The sequence below is a fragment of the Plectropomus leopardus genome, chromosome 2 (assembly GCF_026936395.1).
Source record: "Plectropomus leopardus strain MGB_pleo_1.0 chromosome 2, ASM2693639v1, whole genome shotgun sequence".
In the NCBI taxonomy this organism is placed as follows: domain Eukaryota; kingdom Metazoa; phylum Chordata; class Actinopteri; order Perciformes; family Serranidae; genus Plectropomus; species Plectropomus leopardus.
In genome coordinates, this window is record NC_142177.1 from 32,581,844 (window position 1) to 32,598,841 (window position 16,998).

Consider the following 16,998-nt stretch of genomic DNA (forward strand, 5'->3'; position numbering starts at 1 on the left):
CGTATAGGTCTTTCATTTTTTAAAATAGATTTATTTTCCTCACATATTTTGAAAAATATTTTTTTCTTTCTCTCTTTTTTTACTGTAAATTATTAGTTTGTTTCTGACTTCCTATTTTTCCTTATGCACAAAATCAAATTTCTTATGTAAAACCTTACTTGACATAAACTTTTTTTTTGCTTTTTTATTTATGATGAGTATTGCTTTTTTTTCATTATTTCACTTCTTTTATTCTTTATCTTATTTTTTATTGTCGTTTTATCATATATTTATTTTAATCTTTGATTATTATTTTTCACAGCACACGTTTCCGCCTTTCCCTCGCAAAAACGTTTATTTTGAAAGAGCTTCCCGGAAGTCTCGTTGCTCGTTATGTCTACCTTGACCTAAAATCCCGGACCATCCCCCATCTGGCGGCTCCTTTCAGCGATACATCTACCGGCGATACAACGGAGGCAGCTCCTGCTGATGAACAATGATCACATTTTGAAAAATAATCAAAGAAGCTGGATTAAAATCTCTTCCCGGTACGTTTTCCTTGATATTTCAAAGCGACGCATCCACATATAGATTAGGTTTGTTGAGGATAAAGTAGCTTAATTTATAGTTAATTATGCTGCACCGTTACATCTGATATCGGTGAGAACAGTGATGTTTTTGCTGCGGATAAATGAAAGTCTATGGCATTAAAAGTTAATTGTTTTGAGCAGAAAAGTCGCTGTTATAGCCTCTCTGTCTGTTTGCAACATAAAAACCTGCAGTTTTATGCTGAAGTGCGAGTTAACTTGAACCACCACCAGCCCGTGCTCCTGTTCCATGTCACTCATTTAAAAAATGAATCAGGGTCTATGTATATTGAGGTTAATAGTTTAGATTCACAACATTTAGTTGCTGTGCAGACAGAGGATGCAGAGAGAGAGCCAGCAGCAGCAGCAGCAGCAGTCTGTGTTGGCTGCAGCAGAGGGCAGGGAGGGATGTCTAAAGTAAAAAAGCTCGTCTCTGGGGAGAGAGAGAGAGAGCTGGTGCTTCCTCCAGACCAGCACATTTCTTTGATTCATCAGTGGAGAGCAGCTGGAGGATCAGATCAGAGCTGCTGGGAGGTTCAGACCTCAGTGAGAGCTCAGACTGATGTGTGAGTGAGCTCTGTCCACGGTTCTGAACTCTCATTACTGATGGACTGCTACACTCACACCAGCACAACAGGCGGCTGCACACACTGATGACTGTGCAGCTCTCATATGAAGAATTTACACATTAAATATCTGCAGATTTAAAATTCAGTTATATTTTGTATGTTAAAGTCATTAAATTTAGCCAAAGTTTGATGTAAGCCTTAAACATGAGTCAATTTATTCAAAAAAACATTGTGTTCCTTCTAATGTCTTAAAGGGCCACTCCACAGTTTTTATAATTAAAGTTACTGCTTGAAACACTTGTATATTTGTGGAAAATATTAGGATCGTCTATGCTTTGACTCGGAGACAAAACATGTATAATGAGAGAAAAAATGTGATTGACGTGTGCATTTACAAAGTTTTATAAAAGATGCAACTGTGTTGCATTTTGGGAAGTGCAGGATCAAGTGTTTTTGACACTTGGCCTTTAAGGGCTTGACCTGGGCAGGTAGGGCGGGTCGTCCTCTAGCCAGAAGTTTGGCGGTTTTATCCTTGCTCTCTAGTTTGTATTTAAAAGTATCTTTGGGCAATGTTCCCAGTGTTTGTGCCTGTCGGATGTGACTGTGTATGACTCCATTACATCCAATCCATCAGTTACATTTAGAGTTTGAGCTGTTCCTGTCTAGCTATTGATTTAGGGTCCCAAAAACCAGCTGTAATATTTATAGGAAGTCCTCTAGTCCATATGCCATTCAGGCAATGACCACAGAATAACTGTATTAGGGAAAACTATGACGTGCTCTCTTTCACTATTTATTTCTATTTATATGATTTATTGCTCATACCTGCCTGTTTGCACTATATATATTGAATATTTGTGCATTTTTAATTTTGTATTGTTTTATGTGTCTGTATGTATCTTTGCTGTGTCTGAGCGAGGCCAAAGATAAATTTCCACTGAGGTGAACAATCAAGTCTATCTATCTATAGATCTAGCAGTTGGCACCTTGCACGGCAGCCTCAGTGTATGATTGTGTGCGTGAATGGGTGAATGTGACTCGTAGGGTGAAAACACAAAGTGGTTGTGCAGCTGCAAAAGCACTATAAAAGTGCAAGTCCATTTATCATTAATAGAAAAAACTAAAACGTTACACGCTTTTCATACATTGTAATGTTATGCACATAGGCTATTTGCTTATATTTCAGTGTGCATAATATACTTTGCATTACAAAGATATATTTTTTAATATCATACATAGTGTTAAACACTGAAGCATGATGCACTTGTTTTACTTGTTATTTTCATACTTCTTTTTGCTTATAATTCCCTATGCTGTATATCAGAGTGACTGTAATGTATCACAATATCCTCTTGACGATCAATACAATATTTCTGATTCTGATAATACGGAGTAAAGATCGAGATATTTCAGCCTTTGCTGCTTTGAAGCCTCCCAGCCTGGAGGGAGTGCAGTACAAAAGTGCTGGAGTACACCTTTAAAGTTACTTTATGTGTCTGTAATCTTTTTAACAGCCTAACACTGTGAAGACAGTCAGCCTGACATCTTATGTCACCCACTGGATTTGCATTTTATAAACTGCAGCAGAGGAATCTACATTATGTTTCCACATACTGTGCACTGGATAAAAAGAGCATCAGCCTGATTTAATAAGTCATTTTCTCATCATCTCACTGGTGCTTAAATGACCAGCTGATTAATCACAAATTAACTGACAACGATGAAGCAGTGCTTAACACTTCATTATGTATCACAGTCCCATTTCAAGCAAAAAAGTCAAATATTTGCTGGTTACAGTTTCTTAAATGTGAAGATTCGATACTTCCTCTGTTTTACAGTGAGGGCTGACCTGAAAGCTTCAAATGTTGCCACGGTCAGCGTCTAAATCGGTAGATTTTCACCAGCAAACTACTGGAGGAAACCGAAAGTGGGTGGCCAATGTGGAACACTAACGATGCCAGCGTCCTCGGCACAGTCATTAACCCCCAGTTCAAACCATTAAAGTGTCGCTCCAAAAAGGAAAAGGAATGTATGAGATGAATTGTGGACAGTTATCAAGGGCTGGTAATTGTAGTAAAGTGCTTGCTTTGCATCTAGTGATGCAGCCTTGCCAAGCGGACACCTCCAAGACTAAAAATTGAAGCCAATGCCAAAAACTGCAACTCATCGAATGGCCACATGAGGCTGTCTCCAAAACAGGGCCAATCCCCACACACACTGATGTTAAAATGCCCAAATTTAAAGCAGAAATAAACATGTTTATAGCATGTTATAAAAAAAAAACAGTTTTAATCTCTACAGCTAATTTCAACATTTTATATTAATCACCATTTAAATTTTTATCAAGCCCCAAATTATGCATATTTAAGGGCAGGGCCCCTTGAGTGACAGGCTGTCTGCAGATAGTGTCCTCGATTTCCAGTATTATTTCTCTCGTCCAAATGGTTACTTCTGACTTCAAAAACACCAAGAAGGCCAAACTCGAGGCTTCAAAAGGCAACTGACAAACAATGTGTGATGTCACAGCAGCTACATCCATTATTCATACAGTTAATGGGCCTGACCCCAGTCGTTCAAGTTATCACTCACTTACAGAAACACTGAGTGCAATAGTCCACCTTCTCCACCTAATCTCCCACAGGGGTCACATCACATCACATCCTAAGCTTTGAATTTTAGCAGGTAATTATCACTGAAGCCTTGAGGACCCAAAAATGTCATTTGGGACTTCTTTATTAAAAATGATTGTAAATTGTGAACACTTGGATTCTACACTGTAACTCAGGGTAAACACACAATTTGACAATGTCCGATTTGACATTCAGATATACACAAAAGTAATGCTTGAATACTGGTTATTTTCATTCAGTTTTTGCTGTCAAGCAACTGAGTAGAAATTCTCTGCATCTTGTGTGGTGTGTCATGAGGAAATGATGTCATATCATTTCTAATCATCAAACCATAAACCTGCAATAACAAAGCCTAAACAAACACATTTGTGCTTTAAGAGGGGATTGCTTGGCTGCAGGAAGTGGAAACTGAGGAATATACTGTGAGCAAGCAATTATTTTTTTTCAAGAACTAAAAAAGTAGCATGAGTTATTGTAAAGTTTAACACAATGCTAGATTTTTAAGGATTAATTACATGGGTTATGAAGTTAAGAGAATTAATTGCATGCCCTAGTATCTACAAATTCAGTGTTGTATTTCACCAAAATATAATATCTGAGGGTCATTTAGAGAGAGAGGCATGAGTGGATTTGTGTGTGTCACTCATGCTGAGGTGCTTTCATGTGAGTGTGTCCCATAATTGGATTAATTCATGTGACAAATGAGGGACACTCATTTGATTTGCGGCACCAGCTTCAACTCGTCTCTGTGTTTGTTGGAGCAATGACAGATGAGCCGTCATTGCTAATGTAATTAATTAGACTGAAGCTTAAGTCGTTCTTTCATTTTCTGTATAAATAACTATAGATTTTACTACGTTATTCCCTCTGGGCACTGACGCCACTGTTTGCCTCCACTTTCCATTTGCACTTAACAAGCTCGACATGTCACACCTGGTGCTCATGACGAGCTCCTCTTGACATTAGCTGATTGAAAGCAATTAAGTTTGTTCTTCTCTATGAGTCCCTTTTGCCTTTTGTAACCAAGCCTTTTCTATTTATGTCTGAGTTTTGGATCAATGCAATTTAAATTTTAATTTGATCTCGGCTCCTCTGAGAATGAAGACAACACAATACGTTAAAAATTATTATGAAGTTACTCTCCTAAAACTGTCTAAGTGAGTAGATTTGGATGCATCTTTTCAAACATCAAGTCAGTAATGTACACCACTGAATGGAGAGCTTCCTCTGTACGTGTTCAGAGACAGGATGGTGGGACAGAGCGCAGGGCTTTGGATTTGGCCTGAACTGTGCGGTAATTGGAGCCTGAGACAGGATCCTCACAGGGGATCATGGGAGAAAGGCAGGCTGCGTTTCCTTAAAGGCCCAGGGGGTACCAGGGCATACATACTGTGTTGAGCAACTGCTAAACTGGAGTTTCAGACCGACAATTGCACAAGAGAGCCGTCCTGTCTTCACTCAGAATAAATGTTGTTCATTGTTTTGTGTTTTATAAAGCCTCTAAACATTCTTTCTCATTAAAAAGCTCACCAGTCAATGCATTGTACCTTGATTACTCAAAATATAAAATGGTTAAAAATGGCAATCATCTTTTAAAACCAGAAGCTGATGACGATTATTAGCAACCACTTAGAAAGTCAGTGTTGAGTCACGTATCACAACTTCCTACTTTCAAAATCCCACAGTGAGTTGCATTTTATAGATTTAAAATGTATGTTTTTCTGACTCAGTGATGACACAAAATGATGAGGTTTCTAAGTATCCCAAAATCTCAGTTTACTCATCACTGTAGAGGAAACTGCTGAATGTTGATTATATGCAGAGTTGCAAATAAGTGAACAATGAAGTGATTTCAACACAACTTAAGCAAACCCTCAAATGTTCACATTTGGGAAGCTAAAACCAGGATTTCTTTCTTAAAAAGATACTTAAATTATCACAGAAAAAGTGTGGAAGACTGTTTTTCTGTTGATTGACTTATTAATTAATCATTAAAACTTGACATATTCCCTGTATATAAATAATACACACATTAGCACTTGTCTAGGTAGTTATCTTTTGTAGCTTAGAAATTTTCAGAGTCCCAAATTAGTTCCCAGTTCTCACCCAAAAGCTGATTTAGCAAATCAGGCATAAAAGTCAAATCTATTCTATTTAACTCAATGGGAACTGTATTTAATATATGAGATGTTTTGGAAGCATCTTCCCAGACTTTGATAATAAATTCCCCGTTGTGTCTATACTCTCTGACTCTGCTGCACGGCGCCTTTAGATACTGAATCAGCAAAGTCCAACCAGCAGGCTGCACGATGCAGACCGGCAACAAACACAGTCCGACCATACAGATCTTTTCTACAGAGGTGAATCCAGGTCACTGCCTGATAATAAATTCACAACAGATAGACAGTAACAGTTAAGGTCAGCCCCAAGATTTATACAGTATTTACACTTTTACCTTTTGATGAATGGATGGACAGAAAAAAAATATAATGCTCGTTTAAAGTCATTTTTTAAGCACGAAAATTCAAACGTTATATAGCTCCAGGTTCCTATTTATGAAGATTTGATGCATTTGTTTGTCTTTTGTGACTGTTTGCTGAATATCTTTGGTTTTGGGACTGCTGGTGTAATTTGACTACATTACCTTGGGTTTCAGGAAACTGTATTTGGCATTATCTTAGAACATTTTAGAAGCTTAATAATGACTCTAGAGCCGCAACAATAAGTTGATTAACTGATTAGTTGGATTGATTAGATCTAGAGAAAATTAATCTGTAGCTATTGGGTTTTTTTTAAATCATTGATTAACTGTTTCAGCAAAAAGACCAAAATTTTGATTGTTCCAGCTGCCTAAATGTGAAAATGTTGTGGTTTTCTCTCTGTTTTTCCATTATGTTCATGTTAATACAAGAAATGTGAGACATTTAATAAAATCACCACAGGCGACAGGATCTTCTGATGGGCTTTTTTTTCACTGTTTTTCTAATATTTTATAATTGTCAGAATGTTATTTAATTGAGGAAATTAGTTAGTTAAAATTAGTTAAAAGAAATTAGTTAATTAGTTGCAGCCCTAGATGAATCAATTAATCGAGGAAAGTTTTAGCCCAATTATTAGTTGCATCCTGAGCGAAAATCAGTCTGTGGTTCCTAATCTGGGTCTTTATGTGATCCAGTGACAAATCTAAGGGGTTACAAGATGATTACAGACTGAACAAATTAGATTGTTTCATACCATTTTACATGTACTTCATCTTTCAAGTTTTTTTTTATTATTATTATTTTTGGTGGTTTCTTTAGAGATTCCTAACACTGGAGCAGTTTTGGGCCGCTAAAAATCCTTAAAAACAAACAGTTTTAGGGGGAATAATCACTGTTTTGTTGAGGGCTCAACTCGTAGCTGTTAACACCAAAGGCCCTAACTTGCCATGAGGTATCTCAGGTAAAACTGGCTTCATTTTAGGGGTCACAAGACCAGTTGTTGTGAATCTTCATCATGTGACGTGGGTACACTTTCACTTTCCGTAGCGCAAGAATCATGTTGTCTCTCCGGGCGCCACTGTTGTAGATAATACATTACAAAACCATCTCACAGCTTAAGAGGAACAAGAAGAGGCTGTTCGAGGTTGTTGGCTGCAGGTTTGCTTTGCTCCTCTGAGGCTGGAGCGTGTCAGATTTATAGTGTCAGTGAAGTGCTTCAGAGCCAAAGGAGGAGCGAGGAAGAGGGCTTGGTGTTGCCATGGTGACTGGGTTTGTTAAAGATGATGTCTGTGTGGTGTAAGTGAAAATTATTTTCCTGATTCATACATTAATCATTTGGTCAATAAAATGTCAGTTAACAGTAAAAAAGAAGCACTTTGCAGTCTCATAAGCACAACTTTATGGGCTTTAGGAAGCCCCCAAAGATTTCTTACTATAATTATTATTACAACATTAAAACAATGCACACATTTTTTCTTAACTTTTCTCTACTCATTTTGTGGCATCTGTTGTGGCATGTTGATGGATTTTGATGTGTTGGTAATATGGTGAATCTTGATTTATTATTATCATGTAAGACAGAAAAGCTGTTTTATGTGGGTTTTTTTAGCAAAAATTAATCACAGTCTTGTTGATTGAAACTAAGATTTGAAACTACAGATTTGACTAAGCCCAATGCATATTTCCAAAAGTGATTAACCTTCATTAACCCTATTATTTTGATTGAGCAATTATTTATTGCATAAAATGTCAGAAAATTGTTGAAAACAGCTCACATTTGAAATGCAGCAAGTGTTTTGCATTTTTGCTCTAAAACTAACAAGCAGTAATTAAATTAACTGTTGTGGTGCTTTCAATCAACACATGCCTGAATGTTCCTGTCTGAGCACCTCTTTCATGTTGGAATAAAACCTTAGTTTCACAGCTATTTGTGACAAGTGAGGAAACTCCATCCGCTGAAAAAGCTCATGTGATATTAAAGTTCCAGAAAAGCTAAAAATGGAAATGAAATTATTCTGTCAGCTGTTTTTTCCAAGGCTAACTTCTAACTTTCAAACTTTCATTTCACCCCAAAAATCAAAAGTACTTTTCTTTTTCCTTTTACCCGTTAGATTGTTTTAGTGTGAGTTGCCGAGTGTTGGAGATATTGGCTGTGGAAATGTCTGCCTTCTGTTTTCACAGAGGCTTAAACCAGGAAATATTTGGCATTTTTGTGTCAACAATGACACCTATACTCAAAGTCTTTGTTGCTCAGCTAATCAATTAATTGACCGACAACCTTTTTTTTTACAGATTTTTAAGTATGGTTGTATTTATTGTGTCTGCACCAGGTGTCGCTTGCTTACTCAAAGAAACAGCAATATTTATACCTGCTAGAGCTGTTTTCACTTTGCTGACTGAACAGCCGCCTCCACACTGACTGCATCACTGATGGTGTTTCCTCTCAGTGGATCTCACTTCTAACAGCCAGAGGCGTCTCATTCAGACAACAACAGAGGCTTTCTCTCTGTGTGTGTGTGTGTGTGTGTGTGTGTGTGTGATTGTGTGTGTGTGTGTGTGTGTGTGTGTGTGTGTGTGTGTGAGAGCTTTTAGCAGCTGCACTGTCTTTGAATGAGTCATTTCCATTTTCCTGCCCAGTATCAGTCTCAGTGTGTGCACACTTTGACTCCAGCAGCTGAAGCAGAGGCTTCAATTAACAGCGTCCACACTGACTCTGCACCGGGCAGAGGGGAAAAAAAAGTTATTGATTTCAAAGGAAGTGGGGTGGAGAGCACAGAGGTCCTCTACACTTGCCCTGAAGTATTGATTGAATTCTTTTAACCCTGGAGTATGAGAAATTGGCTCTACGTGGAATATTAAGTGGTGCTCCACAACTATACAGGCGCATACAAATTTGTTTTTTCTCTCTCTTTAATCTGCAGGAGACGTTATGTGACAAAGAGGTCATGGTTGAATTGTCATGTCCCCGTAATATTAGATAGGAACTGTTAACCCGTGTATTTTTGTGTTTTGTGCAGATTGTCACCCAGCACCTGCAAAACATTTATAGACGTGTGTGTGCCTCCTGATGATTGACTAAAATAACCAGTAGGCCACATTTTGTGTCTGAGTTTTATCTCTCCACTGTGCCGTGAATTCCAAATGTGAAGTGAAACTAAAATTGTGAGTTAACAAGGTCAGGAGTGAAATTCCAGTCTCATTTTTTAAGCCAACATAAAAACTTTCACTTAAATGTCCGAATGACGAGCTCCAGAACAACTATGGAATGGAGCTTGTGGCGAGATTTTTCTCAGTTATGTTAAAAGCTTTGTTGATTTGATTTGTGCGTGTTTGTTTCTTTTGATTTGCATGAAACTCATCACCATATCTACATTGAGTTTCATTACATTTCAATATTTGTGGCATGTCAGATGAAGTAATATGCCTTTTGGTGGCCATTCTGGATATCCAACTAGTGTTGAATATCAAACTTAAACATACATATTCTTATTAAAATTGAGATAAGAAACTTGACACCATTTTCATCTCTCTCCCTTAAAGGGACAGTACACTCCAAAATCAAAAATACATATTTCTTCTCTTACCTGCACTGCTGTTTATCAGTCCGGATTGTTTTGGTGTGAGTTGCAAAGTTATCGCGATATCGGCCATAGAGATGTCTGTCTTCTTTCCAATATAATGAAACAGGATGGGATTCAGCTTGCGGTGCTGAAAGCAACAAAAAATAAACAGGTATAAATATTGCTGCTTCTTTGTAAAAGCAAGCAACACCTACTGTAGCACACACAAAAACATTTACATTGAAACAATTGGTGGTAAAACAATAAGCCAAGTGAAAATTTAAATATGGATATATAGATATGATAATCAAGGATTTTTTTCAGTCATTGTTAACAGAAAAATGTAAAATATTCTCTGGTTATGGCTTCATAAATGTAAAGATTTCTAACATATGTGATAGTAAGTGGAATACATTTTGATTTTTGTGCATTTGTCAGAGAAAAAAAAATTATCTGTAGATGTTAATTTAGGCTCTGGGAAACTTAAATATTAATAAAAATACACAATTTTCACTATATTCTGAGATTCGACAGACAACGCAAATAATAGATTAACATTAGCTAGCCCAGTGGTGCTAGGCGAGCTAGCAGCAGATCCACGCTTCCTTATGCACGGTGATACAGTTGATGAACGTAGTTTGGGAGAAAGAAAATAGTTTCTACATGAAACTGCTCACAACAAAGTCTGTGGATTATCTTGAGTAACAGGGTCATGATTTCTGGAAAGAAACACTGCTGTGAGTTTTTTAAATGTATGTTTTTGTCACTTTGAGCCGCACGAGTCAAGTGCCATCTAGTTCAACTGTATATCGGAGAGAACGCAGACATCTCAACGGCCGATATCTCTAACACTCTCTGTCCAAAGGTAAAAAAAAAATCTGCCTCCTCATTGATTAAAACATAATCTCGTTAAATACAAAATAAAGAGACAAAGTTTTAAGTAAGTTGCGTTAAGTTTATGGTTTCAGTACTGGTTGAATTCCAGAGAAAAATAGCAAATATATACTTATTTAATAAATAAAATACAATTATTACAAATAATCCAAGTTTTTTTTAATATTTTAGGTAGGCAGTGGTGGGGGGGACTTTTATTCGTGACCTCGCGTCATAAAATCACAGCAGGAACGCCCACCTTAATAAGATTGTGTTTTCTCTACAAGACCAGACATACAGCCCTTTCAGTTTTTCTTCTGCCCACACAGGGGTCGTATATTACTTCCTGCAATAATGGGATAGAACGCCGGGGTCAAATGGAGTGGGCCCCGCAGGGAGGAACATGATTAGATGATACACAGATGGTACATAATGGGGAGACGAGCATCTGTCTGCGTGGATAGACGGCTCGCTTTATTTAAAGGCTTTTCATGACTTAAAGGATTTCAGGCAGCAATCCTGCAAGTTGTTATCCTCTGCTGTGTGTGGTGCGGATGTTGTAGCTACGTGCCTCAGTGGGAAGCTGTCAGATGACACACACACACACACACACACACACACACACACACACACACACACACACACACACACACACACACACACACACACACACACACACACACACACACACACACACACGGATTCTTTTTATCCACAGTATCACACCAACTAACAAAAAAGTTGTGTGTAAAGCACATATTATATTTTCAAGAATTTTAAGATAAATTCTGTTACTTTGACAGTAGTCTTTTATTCATGCATCACTTTTTAAATGATAAACGAATTAGATTGTTGTGGTCAAAGGTCAAGGTCACTGTGACCTATCTCATGAAGGCCTTGAGAGAGTTCCTTGAAATGTGGCACAAACATCCACTTGGATTAATGAATGAATTTATTAGTATTTGGTGGATAAAGGTCAAGGTCATGTGACAAGACGTTCTGACCAGTTTGCAAAATCCATTCGAAACGTCATGTGACCTAAACAGTCAAAATAGTGCATTTATATCCACTACCTACAGGCATGGAACAGAAACTCTGGAGTGCGAGTTTCACCTGCAAAGTTTTGCAACAGTACTTGCTCTCTATCAGGTCAAGGGTCTAGGACACTGTGTGCAACGTGAGTGGTGCACGGAGGCTAAAACCGCATAGAGGTAATTCTATTTAAAATATTGATGTCAGACATGTTTCCCCCTCAAATGAAAGACACTCACTATTCATCCTCCACATGTTGCAATTTATTCCACATCAGCAAATCTGTATTGATTGAGTGGATGCAGCACGGCTGACCTGATACCTTGATGTTGACTCATCCCTGTCTGTCCTTATCTACCCGCCTGTGTGACTGTCTCCCCTCTCCCTCTCTGTCTGCCTCTTCTATCTTTGCGATGACTAACTTTCTGTCTCTTCTGTCCTTCTCTCTCTATCAGTCTCTTTTGCCTGGCTACATGACACCTGTCTAATGTGTGTGTGACAAGGGAGAGCCCTCAAGTCTCCACCCTGCCTCGCAGCTAGCTAATTATTGATGGCCGAATGTGTCTTCTCAGGGATATGTCAAAGTTCAGTGTGTGTGTGTGTGTGTGTGTGTGTGTGTGTGTGTGTGTGTGTGTGCAAGACCGCAGAATGTGTCATGGTTGCACCTGAGCAGTGACGCTCCTTAGCTGTTAGATTCAGGTGTCAGAGATTACTTGGAGGGACACTGTCGAGGACTGAGCAGCCGCAGAGGACAGACCAGGTTCAGTAAAGTGCTCTGATCTGTAACAACATGTCTTCATGTCTACTTTTAGACCTTATAGTTTACGCTTGCAGTTGTGTAGCTGGATTTATAGTTGTGAGCTTTTTCCACTAGTTTTTGCTATTGTATAACAGATGATGAATTCTGTACAGAAGATGAGGGCATTTTACTGTGTGTTATTTTAAACAGGTTATGGTTGAAAAGAGCCAAGAAAGTCACCTTAGATTAAGTACACACAGACCTTGATCTTTGTTATATCTAGCTGAAGGTATGTACTTAAAAAGATGCTCCACTGATAAAGCACTGAATTGCTGTAACTGTTGTTAGACTTACAAAAAAGACTCAAAAATATTATCATACTGCATTCATAATTGCATACTTCCTCTTTTTACTTTCAGTATGTACTGCAGCTGCTCTTACAAAGCACATATTGTTGCTAAAACTATCGGACATACTACTTTGTCATACCACTGAACCTTGAACTTTGACCCTCTGCGACCCTCAATAATCTGTCACAGTCTGTAGCATGAAATTTAAAATCAAAAGAAAATGTTATTTGGAACACAGCAGATCTCAATAGTATCATTTAAAGTTACCGTGGAAAGATACAAAATGCAATTCATCAAAGTCAACCTGGAGAGCTCTGCTGTTGTATATGCGTTTTATGTAGTTTTAACTTTTAAGTAATAACTGCATACACTGTAGATTCCTAAATTCAGGAATATATTCACAACCAACAGGATTTCACTCCCAACTCATTAGTCAGTATCATCAGTATTACGCAGGTATGGGTCAAACAAACCTTGGACTTTCACCCGTTAGTAAAGACTGGGTCTCTACTGTGTGAAGCAAGCTAGTGACGCCTGTCGCGTGATGATATATTACCTGAGGAACAAATGTACTTATTTTAAGCAAAAACATTATGTTTTTGCATAAACCTCAGGAAGTAAACGTATAAATGAAGGGTTTTTTACCAATGTTTTGAGTTTACTTGAAAAAGAAACGATGCATGTAACAGGCATAAACTGACACGCCGTCCCTAAACGTCCCAAACTGACACAGGATGGGTACCTAGTGCATAGTATTTTGACTTAAAGGGTCATCATCAGTTTTTGATGAGTTGGGAGTGAGAATGTGTTGTCACATATTTTGATTATTTTGTTCAGGTAAAAAATTCCTGTGCTATGTATTTGACTTGTCATCAGTCACCTGAATGCACTGTCATACGTTTTTTTGGCATCTGTCATCTGTCTGTGGCTCAGTCAATGTTACGTATCTTCCACTGAGCAGAGGACTGTGGGTCAGAACAGCCAGAGGAGTATGCTTGCTTGCATATCGGACTGCAAAATGCGACCAGGAGCAGTAGGACATCCTGGTATTTCTGGAGAACTACATTAACATACTATATATTGGGATATACAAAATCTTTTTTCTGGCATACTAAATAGTATGGCAGCATGGATATTAGAATACACAGACATTTTTAATCCATGCATTCTTCTTCCTCATCAAAACCCTGCACCAACATCACCACAATGCATCTTGACTGCAGACTATGTAGTCGGAGGTTTGAGTGTGTTCTGGTAATAGCTCAAATTAGGGCCAATGTACAGGTATTTAAGTCTGCTTGTGTCCAGAACTTCTGTATTATTGATGATGCATGAATATTGTAGAGACGCAGCAGTGAGTTTCAGTCAGTCAAGTTTTGAGAAGTCGTTGTCAGCTGCCTGAAATGTTTCAACAAGAAGTAATCTTTTTATTTGTTTGAATGCAGCATCAACTACTTTTTCTGCATGTGTCTGATTGCCTGAGCCTACTTTTTTACTCACACAGCTACACAAATCTGTAGTGGAGACAACAACTACAATCCCCCTCTGCTGGCTCCAACACCAAGAGAGCAGCTGAGGGTTAAATGTCTTTTATCGAGGCTTCCTCTGTAACACTAACAGCTGTCGAGGGAGGCGAGAGCCGTGCAGGTTCTCTTTCTTCATTCACATTTTATTTACCTGCTGCAACACTCGTGTTTGCAGCAGAGACGTCAGCTGAGACTACAGGATGTTTTGCACGGCTGGAGTTGTTTATCAGGGACTGTCAGTGGTGATATTAAACACAAGACAGGTGTATTGTTTGTTAGCAAGATATGACTATATTACAAATAAGCTCACACACTGAGCGGGGCTTTAGTTTTCAGTATGTGTTTTGTGCTGTTGGGATTAGCTGTGACGTTTAGCTTTCTGATACCCCCAATTGTGTAAAACAGATTTTAAGTTCTTATCAGGCCTGTTGTGCTGCAGTTCTTTCTATTGATCTCTTTTTTCATAATCCAGTTGTCTTGACAGTGACGTGAGATTACATCAAACCTTTAAGAGTTTCTCCACGTGACTCAGGTTGGTGATCTCGTCTATCTGTTTACAGCAGCCTGAATTATTGATGAATGGGACTCTATATATAGGACTTGAATGCGATGAGGGCAGCACCAGCAGTGCCGTTTGTCCTGGGGGAACAAAAAAGTGCTGCATTTGAATAATGTGGCCAGGATTTTACCGTATAGGAGGCATTTGTGCTCAGAGGGCAGAGGGCGGCTCCAGAGAGAGATACAGTGTGTGTCTGTTTATGTTGGTGTGTGAGAGTATACCATGTTAAAGAAAGTGGAAATCATTAATTGATCTCTGCTCATTTTTTTTTCAACAGCACTAAAAGCTACCGTGTGACTTAGGGTTTGTTTGGCTTTTCTTGAGGTGTCACCTAATTTTTATTAACTGCTTTGCAAAATGGCAACAGCCTTTGTTGTGTTTTTTCTCTTTCCTGCTGTCTTATATCTTATATTCAGTGTGATTGATGAGTCGTTGCACTTATTGTTATTTTGAGGCTGTTTTTAATGCAAAGTAGTCTTAGTACAAAGTCTGTCTTGCATTGATTTTTGATCAAAAAATTTATGCAGTGTGGATATTTATTAAAGAGCCTGTCAACTATGATCTATGGCCGGTCATGTTTTTCTGTAGTTGTTGGTTAGGTGTAGCCAGGAGAAATGTTTCTGTTTTTTCCTGTTGTAGCAGACATCGTGTTTTTGTTGTTGTGGACTCTCCAGAGTTTTTAATGGGAATACAAGTTTAATCAGCTTGTTTTGCTCCACCTGCTGAGATTTGATACTTCCTTGAAATTTAGCGACCTAGTTTAAGACCTTTAAACATGCACGCTCTTTATTTTTCAGTTACTTCTCTTGTGGAGACCTCAATTATAAAGAACTGACTTAAGACTGTTTCTCACCAAGAGACCTGTTTTCACCGAGAGCCAGAGAAGACAAAACACTATGCAAAGTAAGAAAGGTTTGATTGTGAGCTGAAGCTTAATTTTTCTGGAAGACTTTGTTTAAAATTAAGCTTAACAATATAGTTTCTAACATGACACGTAGTTGTGCAGTTTTATCAGCACATATTGTGTTGATTTCTGCCGAAAATTTGTCATATTTCTTTTTTTAAATCCTTTTGTGGGTTTTTTTGGTTTTATAATAACCAAAGATAGACAGAAAAGGGGGACATGAAGAGAGAAAGAGGTGGGGACGGCACACAACAAAACGCACTGGGTTAGAAACAAATCTCAGGACTCAGCCTTACTAAATGGGACGCACTTTCAGGAGAGCTACTGGGGCACCCAAAAATTTGCACTCTTGCAGTTAAAACATATCAACAAAGACAGGAACTGTCAAAAGAGGAGTAAATAAATTAGAGCAAAACAAGCAGTTTAAACTGGTGTTGCTTTGAGTTTGAGTGAAATTTCTCAACAACTATTGGACGGATTACCTTTCAGTTTGGTACAGACATTTATGCCATTCTCAGTAAAAAAGTCGAAAAGGTAAAATTATCCCCTTTTTTATGTTTTAACTATGTTGCTCTCTCCCTCTTATTATGTTTTTGTTAAAGTTATTAGATATAATCGTAGGGATCAAATTATTTCTTATTTTATTTATTTATGTAGTAAGTTACTTAGTATTCTGTCATGTTATCGTACGCTTCGAGTTATTAGTTTCTAATACTACCATCGTCTCATGTAGCTCCACCATAAGGCCAAAAGCTTTCTTTGGTTTACACATATACCTAAAAAACTAATGACATTACCATCTGCTCAAACTACAACCTCACAGGGTTGTTGCATGACTTTAAGCACATGTAAATCTCAAACCACGAGCTGCTGCCTGTGCTTTTGGATTTGTAACGGCACTGACTACAGACTGTAATGCAGTCACCACGTCGTCTTCTTCATCATCGTCCTCATCTCCCTTGTCTCATTCACAACTCAACAAAGCCAAACACTCGTCAGCACTCTCTCTGCTTTCTGTGCTCCACTGGGTCTTGTCTCAACGTGACAGTCAGGACATCAGACGGTGACATCACGTCAGTCTGGTTGGCACGGTGACCGAGCTGCAGCCGAGACTGTGACGGAGGTCTTCCTCTCTTGTTCTACCAGTTTTTGAATGCACAGGATGTCTCGGATAATGACTGAGCTTTAAATGATGCTGCCAGTGAGAGGG

The 16,998-nt window shown here is 38.3% G+C and overlaps 2 protein-coding genes across 5 annotated transcripts in view; one reads left to right on the top strand and one right to left on the bottom strand.

The window, feature by feature from the left end:
- The first annotated feature begins 400 nt into the window (after window positions 1–400).
- pacsin1b (protein kinase C and casein kinase substrate in neurons 1b) overlaps window positions 401–16,998 on the top strand; it is a 38,521-nt gene continuing 21,923 nt past the window's right edge. Inside the window, exon 1 of one of the 3 annotated variants that reach the window (XM_042508825.2) lies at window positions 401–527. The gene's annotated coding sequence lies outside the window, so the exon portion shown is untranslated. Of the gene's footprint in view, window positions 528–7,401; window positions 7,542–12,353; window positions 12,471–16,998 lie in introns of those variants that run through there. The other 2 variants (XM_042508832.2, XM_042508839.2) reach the window with 2 other exon arrangements.
- The window catches only part of LOC148190251 (uncharacterized), a 34,941-nt gene continuing 25,339 nt past the window's right edge, over window positions 7,397–16,998 (bottom strand). For both annotated transcript variants that reach the window (XM_088091331.1, XM_088091329.1), the window contains exons 4-5: window positions 9,830–9,953; window positions 7,397–7,532 (exon numbers count right to left, since the gene is read on the bottom strand). In XM_088091331.1, coding sequence (XP_087947457.1) covers window positions 7,462–7,532; window positions 9,830–9,953 — 195 coding nt within the window. In that variant the 3' untranslated portion in view covers window positions 7,397–7,461. The remainder of the gene's footprint in view (window positions 7,533–9,829; window positions 9,954–16,998) is intronic.